This window comes from Kogia breviceps, chromosome 11 (assembly GCF_026419965.1).
Source record: "Kogia breviceps isolate mKogBre1 chromosome 11, mKogBre1 haplotype 1, whole genome shotgun sequence".
In the NCBI taxonomy this organism is placed as follows: Eukaryota; Metazoa; Chordata; class Mammalia; order Artiodactyla; family Physeteridae; genus Kogia; species Kogia breviceps.
In genome coordinates this window covers 82,731,896-82,746,063 of record NC_081320.1, presented here as the reverse complement: position 1 = coordinate 82,746,063, position 14,168 = coordinate 82,731,896, and the positions used below count along the sequence as shown (strand labels likewise).

At 50.9% G+C, this 14,168-nt stretch overlaps 3 protein-coding genes across 4 annotated transcripts in view; 1 reads left to right on the top strand and 2 right to left on the bottom strand.

Moving 5' to 3' along the window:
• CGREF1 (cell growth regulator with EF-hand domain 1) overlaps nt 1–2,958 on the bottom strand; it is a 17,516-nt gene extending 14,558 nt beyond the window's left edge. The window contains exon 1 of the mRNA XM_059080047.2: nt 2,302–2,958. The gene's annotated coding sequence lies outside the window, so the exon portion shown is untranslated. The remainder of the gene's footprint in view (nt 1–2,301) is intronic.
• Nucleotides 2,520–10,305, top strand: ABHD1 (abhydrolase domain containing 1). Its single transcript, XM_067006926.1, is given in 13 exon segments — nt 2,520–2,536; nt 2,770–3,214; nt 7,577–7,599; nt 7,601–7,735; nt 8,088–8,279; nt 8,497–8,506; nt 8,508–8,543; nt 8,697–8,809; nt 8,944–9,117; nt 9,624–9,672; nt 9,772–9,861; nt 9,863–9,938; nt 10,061–10,305. Coding segments are annotated over 13 exon segments (1,572 nt in total). The 3' UTR covers nt 10,273–10,305.
• Nucleotides 10,297–14,168, bottom strand: PREB (prolactin regulatory element binding). 2 transcript variants are annotated; one of them, XM_059080035.2, is made up of 9 exons: nt 13,779–14,168; nt 13,039–13,231; nt 12,631–12,848; nt 12,361–12,441; nt 12,137–12,261; nt 11,766–11,939; nt 11,560–11,632; nt 11,212–11,371; nt 10,297–11,034 (listed from the first exon to the last, which is right to left on the bottom strand). In XM_059080035.2, exons 1-9 carry the CDS (start codon nt 13,911–13,913, stop codon nt 10,940–10,942), a joined length of 1,254 nt encoding a protein of 417 aa, XP_058936018.1. In that variant the 5' UTR covers nt 13,914–14,168; the 3' UTR covers nt 10,297–10,939. The 2 variants fall into 2 exon arrangements, with proteins under 2 accessions (XP_058936018.1, XP_058936021.1); XM_059080038.2 differs by lacking the exon at nt 11,212–11,371 and having other exon boundaries at nt 13,779–14,165.

Sequence of the window (14,168 nt, the reverse complement as noted above, 5' to 3'; positions counted from 1 at the left end):
CCAGTTCCTCCACCCAGGCTTCAGACTACTTCCTCACCCACTGGCTCAAAGACTTAGTTCTTTGAGTGCATGACTTCTTATCTCTCTGGAATCGTCAACTTCTCCCTCCCCATCAGCTCCTTCCTATCAGCATCCATCCACAACAACAAACTCACTCTCATCAAAGTCACCCTGTCCTCCTTCCTGTGGTGGACAGGTGGATACTGCTGGACACTGCCTCCTTGGGTCGTGGTATCTTTGGTTTCAGCAATACCATTCCTCTCTCTTTAGTCATTTCTTCTTAGTTTCTTCATGTGTCGGAGTTCCTCTGGGCTCTCTCCTCATTCCCCGTCTGCTCACGTGTTCTTGCATTCACTTAGCTTCCATCACTATCTCTTATGGGTTGAACTGTGTCCCTCAAAAATTCATATGTTGAAGTCCTAACCCCCAATACCTCAGAATGTGACTTTATTTGGAAATAGGGTAATTGCAGATATAATTAGTGAAGATGAGGTCATACTGGAGTAGGATGGGCCCCTAATCCAGTATGACTGGTGTTCATATAAAAAGGGGAAATTTGGACACGGACACACACACACACACACATACACACACACACGGAGAACAGCATGTGAAGATGCGGGCAGAGATTGGAGTGAAGCTTCTACACACCAAGGAATGCTGAAGATTTTCAGCAAACCACCAGAAGCTAGAAGAGAGGTATGGAACAGGTTCTTCCTCACTGCTCTCAGACGGTACCAATCCTGCTGACACCTTGATCTTGGACTTCCAGTTTCCAGAACTGTGAGACAATAAATTTCTGTTGTTCAAGACAACCAGTTTGCAGCACTCTGTTATGGCAACCCTGCAAGCTAATATATCATCTAAATGCTGATAACTACCATATCTCAAATTCCAATCTCTGAGCCCCAGACCACTTCAGGTACTGAACAGCCTACTGATTTGTGCTGGATCTTAATTTTTAAAGAAAAGTTTAATGTTACAGTTCCCTTAGGAAGGAGAGGCACAGCTCACCACCACGCAGGACCACAGAGGGAAGCACCAGTGTGGGTCAGAAGGCAGAAAGGTGCAAGGGGAAGGCACAGGCCACAGCTTTTATTAAAGTAGAAAAGCAATATGAGGCAGGTTAAACAGTTTAGGGTTGGCCAGTTTTAATAACTTCAGAGAGCTTTGGGGCATAGGGGCTGTCCCTAGTTGACTGGTCCCTGGTCCTGGGTTTATCTAGGAAAGGGAAAATATTGGTTTGGTTTGTGAGAGTTGGATAACGGAAGTGGTTCAGAGTATGGCCTCTGGATTGCAGGGGAGCTGTGAGTTTGGTCCTGTGATTAACGGATGCCAAAGAGACAAATTCAGAATCTAAGAAAACACAATTAGAACACCTACCAGCACCCCAGACGGGTCTGAAACAGAATGCATCATCTTCCTCCTCAAAACTTCCCCTCCCCCCGCTTCCCTCTCCCAATGTTACCACCATGCATCCCTGAATCTATGCAGTCAGAAAACTGGGGGTCGTCCATGCTTCCTCCTTCTTCCCCCACCTCCAACCTACTACCAAGTCCTATCAATTCTGCCTCCTATCTTAAAGATCTTCACTCCTCTCCTGAGCTTTCCCCCAGTCCAGGCAGCCACGGTCCATGCCAAATTTCCATTAACAGCCTCCTAATTAACCTACTTTTCAATCCCCCTCCAATCCATTCTCAAAGTAGCCTGAATGATTCTTCTGAAATATAACTCTGATCATGTCGCCCACCCCTTCTTAAAACTCTGATGGCTTTCCTCCACCCTTAGGATAAAGCCTAACATCCTTTATGCAGCGGCCCACAACCTGATTCCTGACCATCTCACATGCTCCAGCAACACCGAATTTCGTTTGGTTCCTTTAAGAAGTCTCTCACATCCAGGCTTTTCCTTGTGCTCTTCCCTCTCCTGGAACAATTACTCTCTCCCCTCCTCCACCTTGTCTTGGAAACTACTACTTATTTTTTGATTTCGCCTTAAATGTATTGTCATTTAATATCTGGGTGGGCTTTCTCTGATCCATGGAGTCTGGGCACCCTCCCCGGGACCCCCACTGCAGCTAGTACTTCCCTTATCTAGCACCATGCTCTCTGTTGCAGGGGTTCAACCCTGATTACACATTTGAGTCTTCCAGAGAGATTTTAAGTTGTTATTAATACTTAGGCTCCTCTCCAGACCAACCATAACTAAGCGGGTGGGGCCTGGGCACTGCTAGTTTTAGAAACTCACAGATAATTCCAATCTTCAGTCAAGGTTGAGCCATTGCTCTAGTAGATTACTTACTTGTTTCCATATCCCATTGAAGACAGGAACAGCATCCCAAGTGCCTGGTACAGAGTGGGTGATGAGTATCTATTGTACTTGTGACAGGGGTTGTATGAGACACCGTAGAGTGACACTGGACGAGTGGCTTTAACCCATGTGTGTGTGACTCTGTGCGGAATGCCACTCACTCAAGTAGCTGAAACTTGACTACGTGACACTGTGGGGTGTCGGTGTGAATGATCGTGTCCAGTGTGTGAGGGCCACTGTCAATGACTGAACACTACGGGAGTAGAGTGGTGTGACCACGTCACTGGCTGTGCCCTGTGTGTGACTGACTGAGAGGCTGGGAGACTCTGGCCAGGCTGTCAGACTCGCCGCTCCGGGGCAGGGTTTGAGGAAGAAGAAGCTGGAGCTGCCCCTCAAGATGGCGGCTGCGGGGAAGGCCGCTAGTCCTCACAAGAGCCCGCGGGGCCGGTGACCGCGAAGCGGAAGCAGGAGCCGTAGAGGCGCGAAACCCGGCCCGCGGGCGGGGAGGCCATTCGCAGGACCCTTGGGTCAGCTCCGCGCAGACTGCCCAGATGCGGCCCACCCACCCCGTCGACGTCCTAGCACTGCCCTTCGCCACGCCCGCCGCCGGGAGCACGGGCGGTGGGCGGGGCCCGGGTCCCCGAATCGCCGGGCAGTGAGGGCGGAACCCGCACAGGCTGTCCAATGGCGCGTAAAGGGCAGGGCCCAGCGCGCACCTGCGGGCCCACTAATCGAAGCTCAGGCGTCAGAGCCAGTCGAGAACTTGGGGGTGGAGACTCAGCAATGGGAGGGGCTGAGCTCTTCCCTGGGCCCCCAAGATGACACCTGGACCGAGTCTGTCTCTCTGGTTTTGGGACTTGGCGCTGCCCTCTACTTGGGCTACTACTGGGCATGGGTGGCCCAGGTGGGTGCGGGTCCAGAGCTCTCTCCGGCGGGTGTAGGTAACTCGAGTCTGAGGGCAGCTTCCAGCCGGGGCTCGAGCCCTTTGTGGAGGTTGGCTGGGTGGGGTCTCCTGGCCCAGGTGAAATTTGACGCCACAGCCCCACCACCACTCCGGCCCCGCGCTCCAGCCAGGCTCAGCTTTGCTACTATCACCTAATGAAGAGTCGGTTCTTTGCCTGCCTGGATTCTCTGCATCTCGCGTACTCCCCATGCCAGATGGGTCTTTCAGATAGTGTGCATATCTCCCTGACACCTCAGGATGCCTTCCACCCCGCTTTTCCGCAAGTGTTTGTCCACATCATCGGCAGTAGGACCTTGCTTCTCTTAAGGACTCTGGCAGAGGTTCCCCGCCTAGCTCAGGACTAATGGATAACCCTAACTGTCCTTGCTCATTCAGCCCTGTTTTAAGTTCTAGGCTCTCCATGTAGAGTGCAATGGAAAAATCCGAAGAGGATGATTTTGATGAACTTGGAAACTTTATTCTCACTGAAATTTATGTAATTTACATAGCCACAAAAATCTAAATCTTTTAATTTTCATTAAACTCGGTTCTAAGTAGCTGAGTCTAACAAGAAACCTATTGATTCAAGCCCTTTAAAAAGATCTATAGGGAAATTTAATGTTACCTCAACTTTTCTGTATTTTCCGAGCTTTATACATCCTATGTATTGTTTATAGAATACATCTGCCTTAGTAAAACAATTTTAAAAATCCAAACCTCACAATACCCTATAAACCTTACCTTATATGCCTGATTTGGAAAGTCAGTCATTTCAGAACAGAGCTGTCCTGAACTAAACATTTTCCTTTGCTTACAACCAGCCACAGAGAAGTCAGAGACCTCTGCCACTTTATACTCCAAATCCTTCTTTGATTTCCAAATACTGGTTTAAATTCAGGGAAAGTGTCATTCTGGACACTGAGGACATGCAGTTTGGATTGTCCAGCATGGTAATGGATTGGAATTGATTCATCCACAGTGACTAATGGCATTTAACTAATTCTCAGGGATAAGTCAAGAAACACTTCACTAGAGTTCAAATGAAACTAACCCACATACATCAAACCTGTGATTTATTAGCACCTTGTTCTACACAACTGAGCTGTTTGACCAAAGATTTAATAAATTGATAACTCAAAATCTGGGCAACTAGGAGGTATCATAGTAAAGTGACTAAGAGCACAAACTCTTAGTTTCAATCCCAGCTCCACTGCTAACTAGCTTTGGCACATTTTGTGACCTTTGACAACTTACCCAATATTCAAACACGTTCCCACAGGGGGATCATAGTACCTATCTCAAAGAGCTATTGTGAAGGTTATAGGATATAATCATGTAAAATGCTTAGCACAATACCTGGCACATAAAGAGCACTCAACAAATCTTACTAGTATTAGTGGTAATATCATAATTATTTTTTACACTTTTTAATAGTAGTTGATTTACAATGTGTTAATTTCTGCTGTACAGCAAAGTGATTCAGTTACACAATTTATATACATTCTTTTTTAATATTCTTTTCCATTATGGTTTATCATAGGATATTGACTATCGTTCTCTGTGCTATACAGTAGGTCCTTGTTGTTTATCCATCCTGTATATAAAAGCTTACATCTGCTAACCCCAGCCTCCCAGTCCATCCCTCCCCCAACCCCCTCCCCCTTGGCAACCACAAGTCTGTCCTCTATGTCCCTAAGTTTCTGTTTCATAGATAGGTTTGTTTGTGTTATATTTTAGATTCCACATATAAGTGATATATGGTATTTGTCTTTTTCTGACTTCACTTAGTATGGTAATCTCTAGTTGCATCCATGTTGCTGCAAATGTGTGTGTGTGTGTGTGTGTGTGTGTGTGTGTGTGTTTTAACGGCTGAGTAGTATTCCATGGTATATATGTACCACATCTTCTTTATCCATTCATATGTCAATGGACATTTAGGTTGTTTCCATGTCTTGGCTATTATGAATAGTGCTGCTATGAAAATAGGCGTGCATGTATCTTTTTGAATTAGAATTTTGTATGGATATATTTTGTATGGATTGCTGGATCATACAGTAATTCTATTTTTAGTCTTCTGAGGAACCCCCATACTGTTCTCCATAACGGCTGTACCAACTTACATTCCCACCAACAGTGTAGGAGAGTTCCCTTTTCTCCATATCCTCTCCAGCATTTGTTATTTGTAGAGTTTTTAATGATGGCCATTCGGACTGGTGTGGGCTGTTACCTCACTGTAGTTTTGATTTGCATTTCGCTATTAGAGTTGTTGAGCATCTTTTCATGTGCCTATTAGCCATTTATATTTCTTCTTTGGAGAAATGTCTATTTAGGTCTTCTGCCCATTTTTTTCTTGTTTTTTTCTGCCCATTTTTCGATTGGGTTGTTTATTTTTGTTGTTGTTGAGTTGTATGAACTGTTTGTATATTTTGGAAATTAAGCCCTTGTCGGTCTGATTGTTTGCAAATATTTTCTCCCATTCTGTAGGTTGACTTTCCATATTATGGTCTCCTTTGCTGTGCAAAAGCTTGATTAGAAAAAGCTTGATCTGCAAAAGCAGATGTAAGCTTCATTAGGTCCTATTCGTTTATTTATTTATTTATTTTGCAGTACGCGGGCCTCTCACTGTTACGGCCTCTCCCGTTGCAGAGCACAGGCTCCCGACACGCAGGCTCAGCGGGCATGGCTCACGGGCCCAGCTGCTCCACGGCATGTGGGATCTTCCCGGACCGGGGCACGAACACGCGTCCCCTGCATCGGCAGGCGGACTCTCAACCACTGCGCCACCAGGGAAACCCCTATTCGTTTATTTTTATTTCTATTGCCTTGGGAGGCTGACCTAAGAAAATATTGGTACAATTTATGTCAGAGAATATTTTGCCTAATATCGTAATTATTATTCCGCTTTGCCGTTTGCTAGCTGTGTGACTTTGGGCAAACAACTTAACCTGTCATAGTTTCTTATAATAAGGTTGGGTTTAGCCTAGTGCCAGCAAATAGCATACAATGAATCACAGGTGTTATTATTCCAGGGCTTAAGACCCAGGGTATGAGTCACAACAGTCACAGTTACCAACCTGGCCTCTCTAGTTCATAATTTACGTAGCCCCCCCTTTTTTTAAATGTAAATTTTGAAATATCTAAGCAACATATTTTCATATTGAATAATTATTTTTCCTCCAGGGTTAATTTTCTTAGGAAGAATTCTTTAGAAATTGTTCTCAGGATAAGTTAGCTGAGACACTACGCGGGCCTCTCACTGCTGTGGCCTCTCCCGTTGCAGAGCACAGGCTCTGGACGCGCAGGCTCAGCGGCCATGACTCACAGGCCCAGCTGCTCCGCGGCACGTGGGATCTTCCCGGACCGGGGCACGAACCCGTGTCCCCTGCATCGGCAGGGGGACTCCCAACCACTGCGCCATCAGGGAGGCCCCTACGTAGCCCCTTTTGACTGCAAGAAGAGATGGGAATCTGGTCCTTGGGTCCCTTCAGGCCTGCAACAGAAATGCAATTTCTGTTTCTTGAGTCTGAGGCCTTGTGTCTTTGTGCAGCATACTCCCCCTTCATAAGCCTTCTATGTGGCTAGGCCCTCTCATTCACTTGATGTGTATCCAGAAGAACCAAGCAGAGAGGTTGAAAGATAGGGCTAAGTGCCCAGTGACCTCATGTGGCCCACCATCCTATCCCTGTTAACCTTCCTCCTGTCTGGCATGACGAAAATCTGTTCCCATTGGGACTATTCCTCCTTTAGAGCATGGTCTAACAGCAGGGGCTGCTAAGTAAGAAAATGAGGTGGTGCGGTACAAAGAAGCCCTTCAGCAGCGAGCACATGCAATAGGAAATGGGAATATGCAACAATGGAATGCTAAAATCAGAAGGAGCCAACATGACTGGAGCTAGTTTTGAGATGCGAGTGTGGATAATTCAACTGGCAGAAGTGTAGACAATTAAAAAGACAAAAGTCACAGATTGAATGGTGCTACACTTCTTCAGCCTCTGTCCAGGATCCCAACCTTTCCTGCAGATCAGCTGGGCAATTTATATTACTTGCTCTCTCCAAAATGGGTTTGGGGCATGGATAGGTTGAGTGTGGAAGTTGGTTCAGGGGCAATTCTGGAGAGGTGACACTCTAGGACTGGAGTTGGGGCCCTAGTGGGACCATCTTAACAGAGGTGACTTGACCATTCCAGATTGAGGTATGCTACATTTCTCACGCCCAAAGGAGTGCCCTCCAGGCTGGCCTCTGGAAAGGGGTCACTCTGGTATCAGGTACCTCACTGGCTTGATGCAAAAATCAGGGGAGGCACATTGTGTTGTGTGATTACAGAGGCCACAACTGGTGACTGGGTCCGTTTCTGGCCTTCCTGGAGCAACACTGTCCAGTCACTGTGGAGACTTTCTACCCTATGCTCTGGTGTTTTAAGGGACGGCTACAAACCATCTTCAGAGTCTTACTGCAGCCTCTGCTTGTAGCCCCTTACTCAAGGTAAGAAGGGACAAATGGGGGTGAACATGAAGCTGCAAGTACAGGGGAAACCTACTCGTGTACCTCTTTTTAAATGGGGGTAACCTTTGACCCATCTACCTCAGCGTGCTAAGGGTAACCAGAGTGGCTATATGGAAAGGCTATTTAATTGCACAACCATGAGGTAATACTCAAATCTTTTTATGTCCCAGTATACCTCGTTACAGTCTTAATGTTTTGCATAATGCATGCCCTCAAATGATGCTAGTTAACTTGTGGGAGTTGTTTGGGGAGGGAGAGGAGGGTGTAAAATCTTTCGAAGTACATGGAGTTATAACAGTATCTTTCTGTGCCCTTTTCTCCAAAACCAAAGGGAAGTTCTCGAAACCCTGGATAGAGGACAGCTCCTCCCAGACTGGGCCAGCCAGCCTAACGGCAGTCAATATCCTAACCCAGCCCAATAACCACCCAGCCCGTTGTTATTACTGCTTCCTGGTATCACAGGCAGTAGTCAGGAGACATATATCTTGCACCTAGTTGACCAAGCTTTGAAGGATGGCTATAGGTAACGATGGACACAGCCCAGCGGAATTGGGTGGTGTCTGATAACTTATAATTGTGTGTGTTGGGGGTTGGGGGAGGGTCAATTCAGACCCTGCTAGCTACGGGGAGGAGGTGCCATATGAAGGGCACCTTTTGACGGAGGCCTTTCTGAAACCTACCAAAAGGGGAGAGGAGCCCTTAGGGAGGGTCTGCCTAACACTTACCTGTGTGTGCCACAGGGCTATGGTTATTTAATAACCGGGGCTGCCGTGGGGAAGAACTGCTGGCGAGTAACCTCCTTCCTCGTAGTGGCCCTTCACCCCACTCCCTTCAGAGACCCTGGGCCCCAACCTACCTGTCTTCCATTTCTTGGGCCCTTTCACCTTTCTGCCTTCTGGTCAGGGCTTCCTTCCCTACCCGATGATCCGGTTTGCCTCAGACCTACAGGGCCCTCTGTGCCAGCAACACTGAAGATCTGGAGACAGTCGTGAACCACACGAAGAGCCGCTACTCCCAAGCTCCACTGCTGGCTGTGGGCACCTCTCCCGGAGGGTAAAGGCTGCCTGCACTTAACCCAAAGGCCCAGTCTTCCTTTTTCTCTTTCCTCCTCCATGTTCTCTCCCGTTCTCCTATTCCGACTCACCAGTACAGACCCTTCTTTCATGGCCCCTGGGCCAACCCTGCAGGATATTAGTGCTGAACCACCTGGCTCGAATGGGACGGGCTGCGGGGTTGGTGGCAGCACTGACTCTACCTGCATGCTGGGATTCCTCTGAGAGCAGCTGCTCCCTGGAGACCCCACTGAACTCACTTCTCTTCAATCAGCACCTCACTGCTGGGCTCTGCCGAGCTGGGAACCGGTAGGGTCTCGACAAGTGGAAAAGGGAAGCAAACAGGGTAGGGTGGCAGACATGCCAGGTTCTCCCAGTGCTCGGGTCAGTTCTCTGTCTGGATTTTCTCACTCGTGAGATAAGACAGAGGCTGGCTCTGGGTCAGGTCCAGGAGTAGAGCCAAAGCCCTATGTGTTCTTTTTTTAAAATTTTTTCTTTTTGGCTGCGTTGGGTCTTCGTTGCTGCACGCAGGCTTCCTCTAGTTGCGGCGAGCAGGGGCTACTTTGTTGTGGTGCACGGGCTTTGTTGCAGTGGCTTCTCTTATTGCGGAGCACAGGCTCTAGAGCGTGTGGGCTTCAGTAGTTGTGGCTCACAGGCTCTAGAGCACAGGCTCAGTAGTTGTGGCACGTGGGCTTAGTTGCTCACGGCATGTGGGATCTTCCTGGACCAGAGGTCGGACCCTTGTCCCCTGCATTGGCAGGCAGATTCTTAACCACTGTGCCACCAGGGAAGTCCCACCCTGTGTTCTTTTGCAGAAACAGAAAGGTGATGGAAAAGGTGGTGAATGTAGACTCTGTGCTACAGGTATAGTCTTTCAACTATCCCCTCTCTGCCCCAAACTGTTCTTCCAACACCTTATTCCCTATCCTCATCCTAGCCTACCCCACCCACCACCACCTGCAGGCCCACACAATCCACCACCTCGATGAGCTCTACACAACTGTGGTCTTTGGACATCAAGACTGTGCTGCCTATTACCGAGCAGCAAGCCCAGGAAACCAAGGCAGAGGCCACCCAGATCCCTGTGCTCTGCTTCAATGCAGCTGCTGACCCCTTCGCCCCAGTCCATGGTGCGCACCTGGGATCTGGATGCTTTAGGCCCCAGGGGAAATGGGCCATGCAGTGCCAGTGGAGAGAGCCTGGGCTCTCGGCAGAGGCCAGGGTTCCTGACCTCCTCTCCAACCCCTCCTAGCCCTTCCCCTACAGGCTGCCCAAGACTCTCCCCACGCTGCACTGCTCGTCACAGCTCGGGGTGGCCACATTGGCTTCCTGGAAGGATCGCTCCCCTGGCAGCACTGCTACCTGAGCCGCCTCCTGCATCAGTATGCCAAAGCTATCTTCCAGCACCCAGCAGAGCTGCTCAGCCTCAGGGCACCCACTCCTTCTGAGGGAGGCAAAAGCTGACAAGAGTACCATCTGGAACCTCAGTTCAGTCTTCGCTTGTTTATTAAATATCAACTTTTCCTGCCTAATGCGCTGAAGTTCATTTTCCCTTTTCTCAAGGCTAGGGTAGGCTGTCCAGGAATTTACTGCATATTTAGCCTGGCTGGCTTGGAGCTACCCAGCTGAACCCAAAGATTACTGCCTGGTTCTTCCTTTTGCCCCTTCCTTCCCTAATACCAAGTCCCAGGCCAGTGCTTGCCCCAGCAAATGCCAGGAGCTCATGTGAAGAGCAACTGGCCACGAGGCTGTGAGGGGAGGAGAAGAAAACGACTGTTTCTGCGGGAAGGACAGCAGTGCCTCCAGGTTCTTGGGCATCTTCACATATTTCTGGAGAAAGGACAAGCTCAACTATGGAGCCCCTGGTAGGCAGAGGGACGGAGACAGGAGGTGTGGCCTGGCCTTCGGACACCGCGGTCCTGGGCAATCCACAGATGACGACTGCAAGGCTCCCGGGACTCCGTGTCGCACAGGGCCGCAGCCAAGCTTTAACTGGAAAGGGCAGGCACTGCCCATTAGTCTCATCAGAGGCAACCTCAGCTGTGGACCCAGATGGAGCGAGCAGTGGTAGGCCCACACTGGTCTAGAAGGTGGTAGTGTCCAGGCCCCTGGCTCCCGGGGAGCAGGGAGGCTAAAGAAAAGCTGGAAAGGCCTTCTGGAGCAGCAGGATGGTCATAACGATAAGCCCGACACACAGCAGCAGCAGCAGCCATATAGGAACACTCCCTGCCAGGGGGGGAAGGGAAGAAGTCAGGAGGCAAGGGAGCATCACAGCCCAGAGAACAGAACCATTCAAGAAGGGGGTAGATGGCCACAGATAAGCATCCCATTCTCCAGGAGGCAAGTTTTCGCTACAGCGAAAGCTGGGGTGGTTCCCCCACCGCACCCACCCCAAGGACTCACGTCGTGAGGGCAGCAGGTGTAGCTGGCAACGGCTATCAACAGCCACAGAAAACAGAGCAGTTTCCTGGGACCCAAGGAGCTCTGGACCACGACCCTTCTCAGGTAGAAAGGCCACATCTGTCACCACGATGCCATGGGCCTCCTTCACGTAGTACAGGCGCTGGGGACAGGAGGAAAACTAATGAGGGAAGGCCCAATTGGGAACATTCCTTCTGGAAAACACGGCCTCTGCCCCCAGAAGACCTTCCCGCTACAGGCTAGACTCCTTCCTGCACACTCAGTGCAGAAGCAGGCCTAGAATCCCCACCCCAAACAGCCCTCAGGGCTGTGCCCACCTCCACCCATTACCTGGAGAGAGAAAGCTATGTAGATGGCAACAGAGCCAGTGACCGTGCCCAGGCCTAGGAAGGTGCCCGAATCACTGCAACAGACAATAAAATGCTCACTGTCCTGGAGTCTGTGCAGCAACAACAGTCCTCAGGGACTCAGGCAGCACGTCTCCCTGAGCTCCCCCTGGTCCCCCCATACCCAGCCAAGCCACCACTGTCTCACACCTGACACTAAGGCAGGAGATGACTTCATGGCCACAGGACTTGGTCCGAAGGGGCAAGAACGTGGCGCCATCCCAGGCTGTGAGGTAGCAGGGCGGGGGCTGGCGCAGACGCTTGTGGGGAATCTGCACCGTGAAGAGTCGCAGCCCAGCAGGCTGGTCTGGAACCTGCCCAAACCTGGGGGCCGGGCGAGAAGCTGTTCAGCTCCTGGGACCTGCCCAACCCTCCTCAGAGGTGTGTGCCCTCCTGCACCCTAGTGAGGCCTAGGGTAACACCCGACAGGGCTCCGATCCTCCCCAGCTTCCCCCCAGTCTCCTCCCACTCCCCCACATCTAGGCTGTGCCTCTTTCAGCCACCCTCTGGGGTCTTCACACCTGCAGGCCTGGTAGCGGTAAGGCGTGTTAGAAAAGGTGGGTCCGTTCTCTTGCCAGTGCAGCTGTGTCACCAGCTGATCCTTCTGCCACACGGAGGCCTTAAGGTCCCAGCCCACAGTTACCAACTAGTCAGGAATCAAGATTCCAAGGATGGACAGTTAGGGGATCCACTTACTGGGCAAGCAGCATAATCACCTACTTTCTCCACCCTCTTAACTCCTCACCTTGCCATCAGGCCCCAAAGCCAGGTCCTCAATCTCCCCTTCGTGGGCTTTGAACTCCAGAACTTTCTCCAAGGTGGGTACCTGCAGCCAAACCACCACCATAGTTAGCCTAGGTACCCGGCATGAGCGTAATGATACTCACCCCTCTTCTCTACTAATGCCCGCTCAGTGCAGGCTTCACTCACAAGTTCCCCAGAACCCACGTTCAGTTTCTCACAATTCTGGCCTTGCTGCTACGGACACTCATCCTCTAACCTCCCAAAACCACACCTTCCAGACACGAACGTAGCCATCCGTCCCTCCAGTGGCAAGCAAGGTATTATCATGGTTGAAGCATACAACTTTCTGCAGTGGATCAGGGCTGAAGTCTGTCTGCACCGCCTGCAAATTCTCTACGCTGAATTCTACCTCCTCCTGGTGGGTTTCAGCTCCAGACTTCTCTGCTGGGGCAGCCCCTTTCCTTTGTCGAGGTCCCTGCTCCTTGGAACCTGCAACACAAACAGCCTGCCAGGTTCCAGGTTTCTAAAGCAAGTAGTACTGGCCCCCTCTCTAGTGGTGAACATTGAGCTTCTCGCCTGCTACCATAACCCCACTTCCAGCCCCACTTCGTCAGAGACCAAGATGAGAGAGATCTTACTTATTTAACCCTCTTCCCAAAGCTAGAGAGGGGGCTCTCACCTGCCTTCTCTGCCTTGTTTTTGCTCTTCTGCGGATGGGTCTGGAAGCGCAGGAGCTGACAGTGGGCATCCTGCCCCGCAGCAAGGATGTTACCAGCCAGCGCCAAGTTCATGGTGGCCCGTGTCTCTGTGTCATGGGAGTGTAGTAAGGAGGCGCTAAGGCGCCCATTAATCTGCTCCAGTTGCAGAAAGTGCTGTGGGAGAGGGAACCAGGATGAGGTTCAGAGAGCACCTCAGGGGCAAACTTACATCCTATAGTCTGATGCCCTACCCCTTTGCTAACTACACTTTCAACTTTAAAAGACTTTTTGCAACCTTTTTTTCTTTTTTGAGCCTCACAAATCTGTACAGCAAGCAAGGCTCTAGCTTGCAGAACAATACGATGACGCTCAGAAGAGTGAAGAAACCTAGCTTATATTTCACTCGCCGCTGCTATTAGGCAGGCAGACAAGTCTATGTTGCCTCCCTGGAAAAAGCCAGGGTAAGACCCCTGGTGCTAATCCTGAGGTCGAACCTAGGCGTTCCCGCCTAGGTAGCGCTGCGTGCAGTTTTCACTTTACCTTAGGAGCCTCTCAATTGACCGGCGAGTTCTCGAATGAAATTCGCGCCGGGACGCCCGGCATGCCGGGGTTCCCACCCGGGAGGGGCCGGGTCCGAAGCAGGGGTGCAGCCCGCCCCCAGACCCTCCCAGAATCGCCCTCAGCCCGTGGCGCGACCCGGCCCCAGTGGCACTGTACTCACCACGCCGTTCTTTATGCCGGTCTTGGCGGCGCCTCCTCCGCCCGCAGCGATGAGCAGCCCAGCGCCGGGGTCGACCTGAAGCGCGTACAACGGGAACGGGGCCCGGTACAGCTCTGGCGCCCGGCGCCGACCCATCCCGCTCGCCCCGCGCTTCACTGTCTGCGTCGAGGCACCGGGGACATGCCGCGCCCGGCCTTCGACTGCTGCTCCGGTCGCTGTTGACCTTGGTCCGGTCGCCGCCGAGAGGACTCCAGAGCCCTCTCACAGCCGCCGGGTTGCCAAAACTGTAACTACACAGAAGGATCCCTAGCACTGCCGCGGGCCGCCTAACCGGTCTCGCAGACGCGCAAGGCGCAGGCGCACCGAGCCCGCACTCCTCGCGCAGGCGCA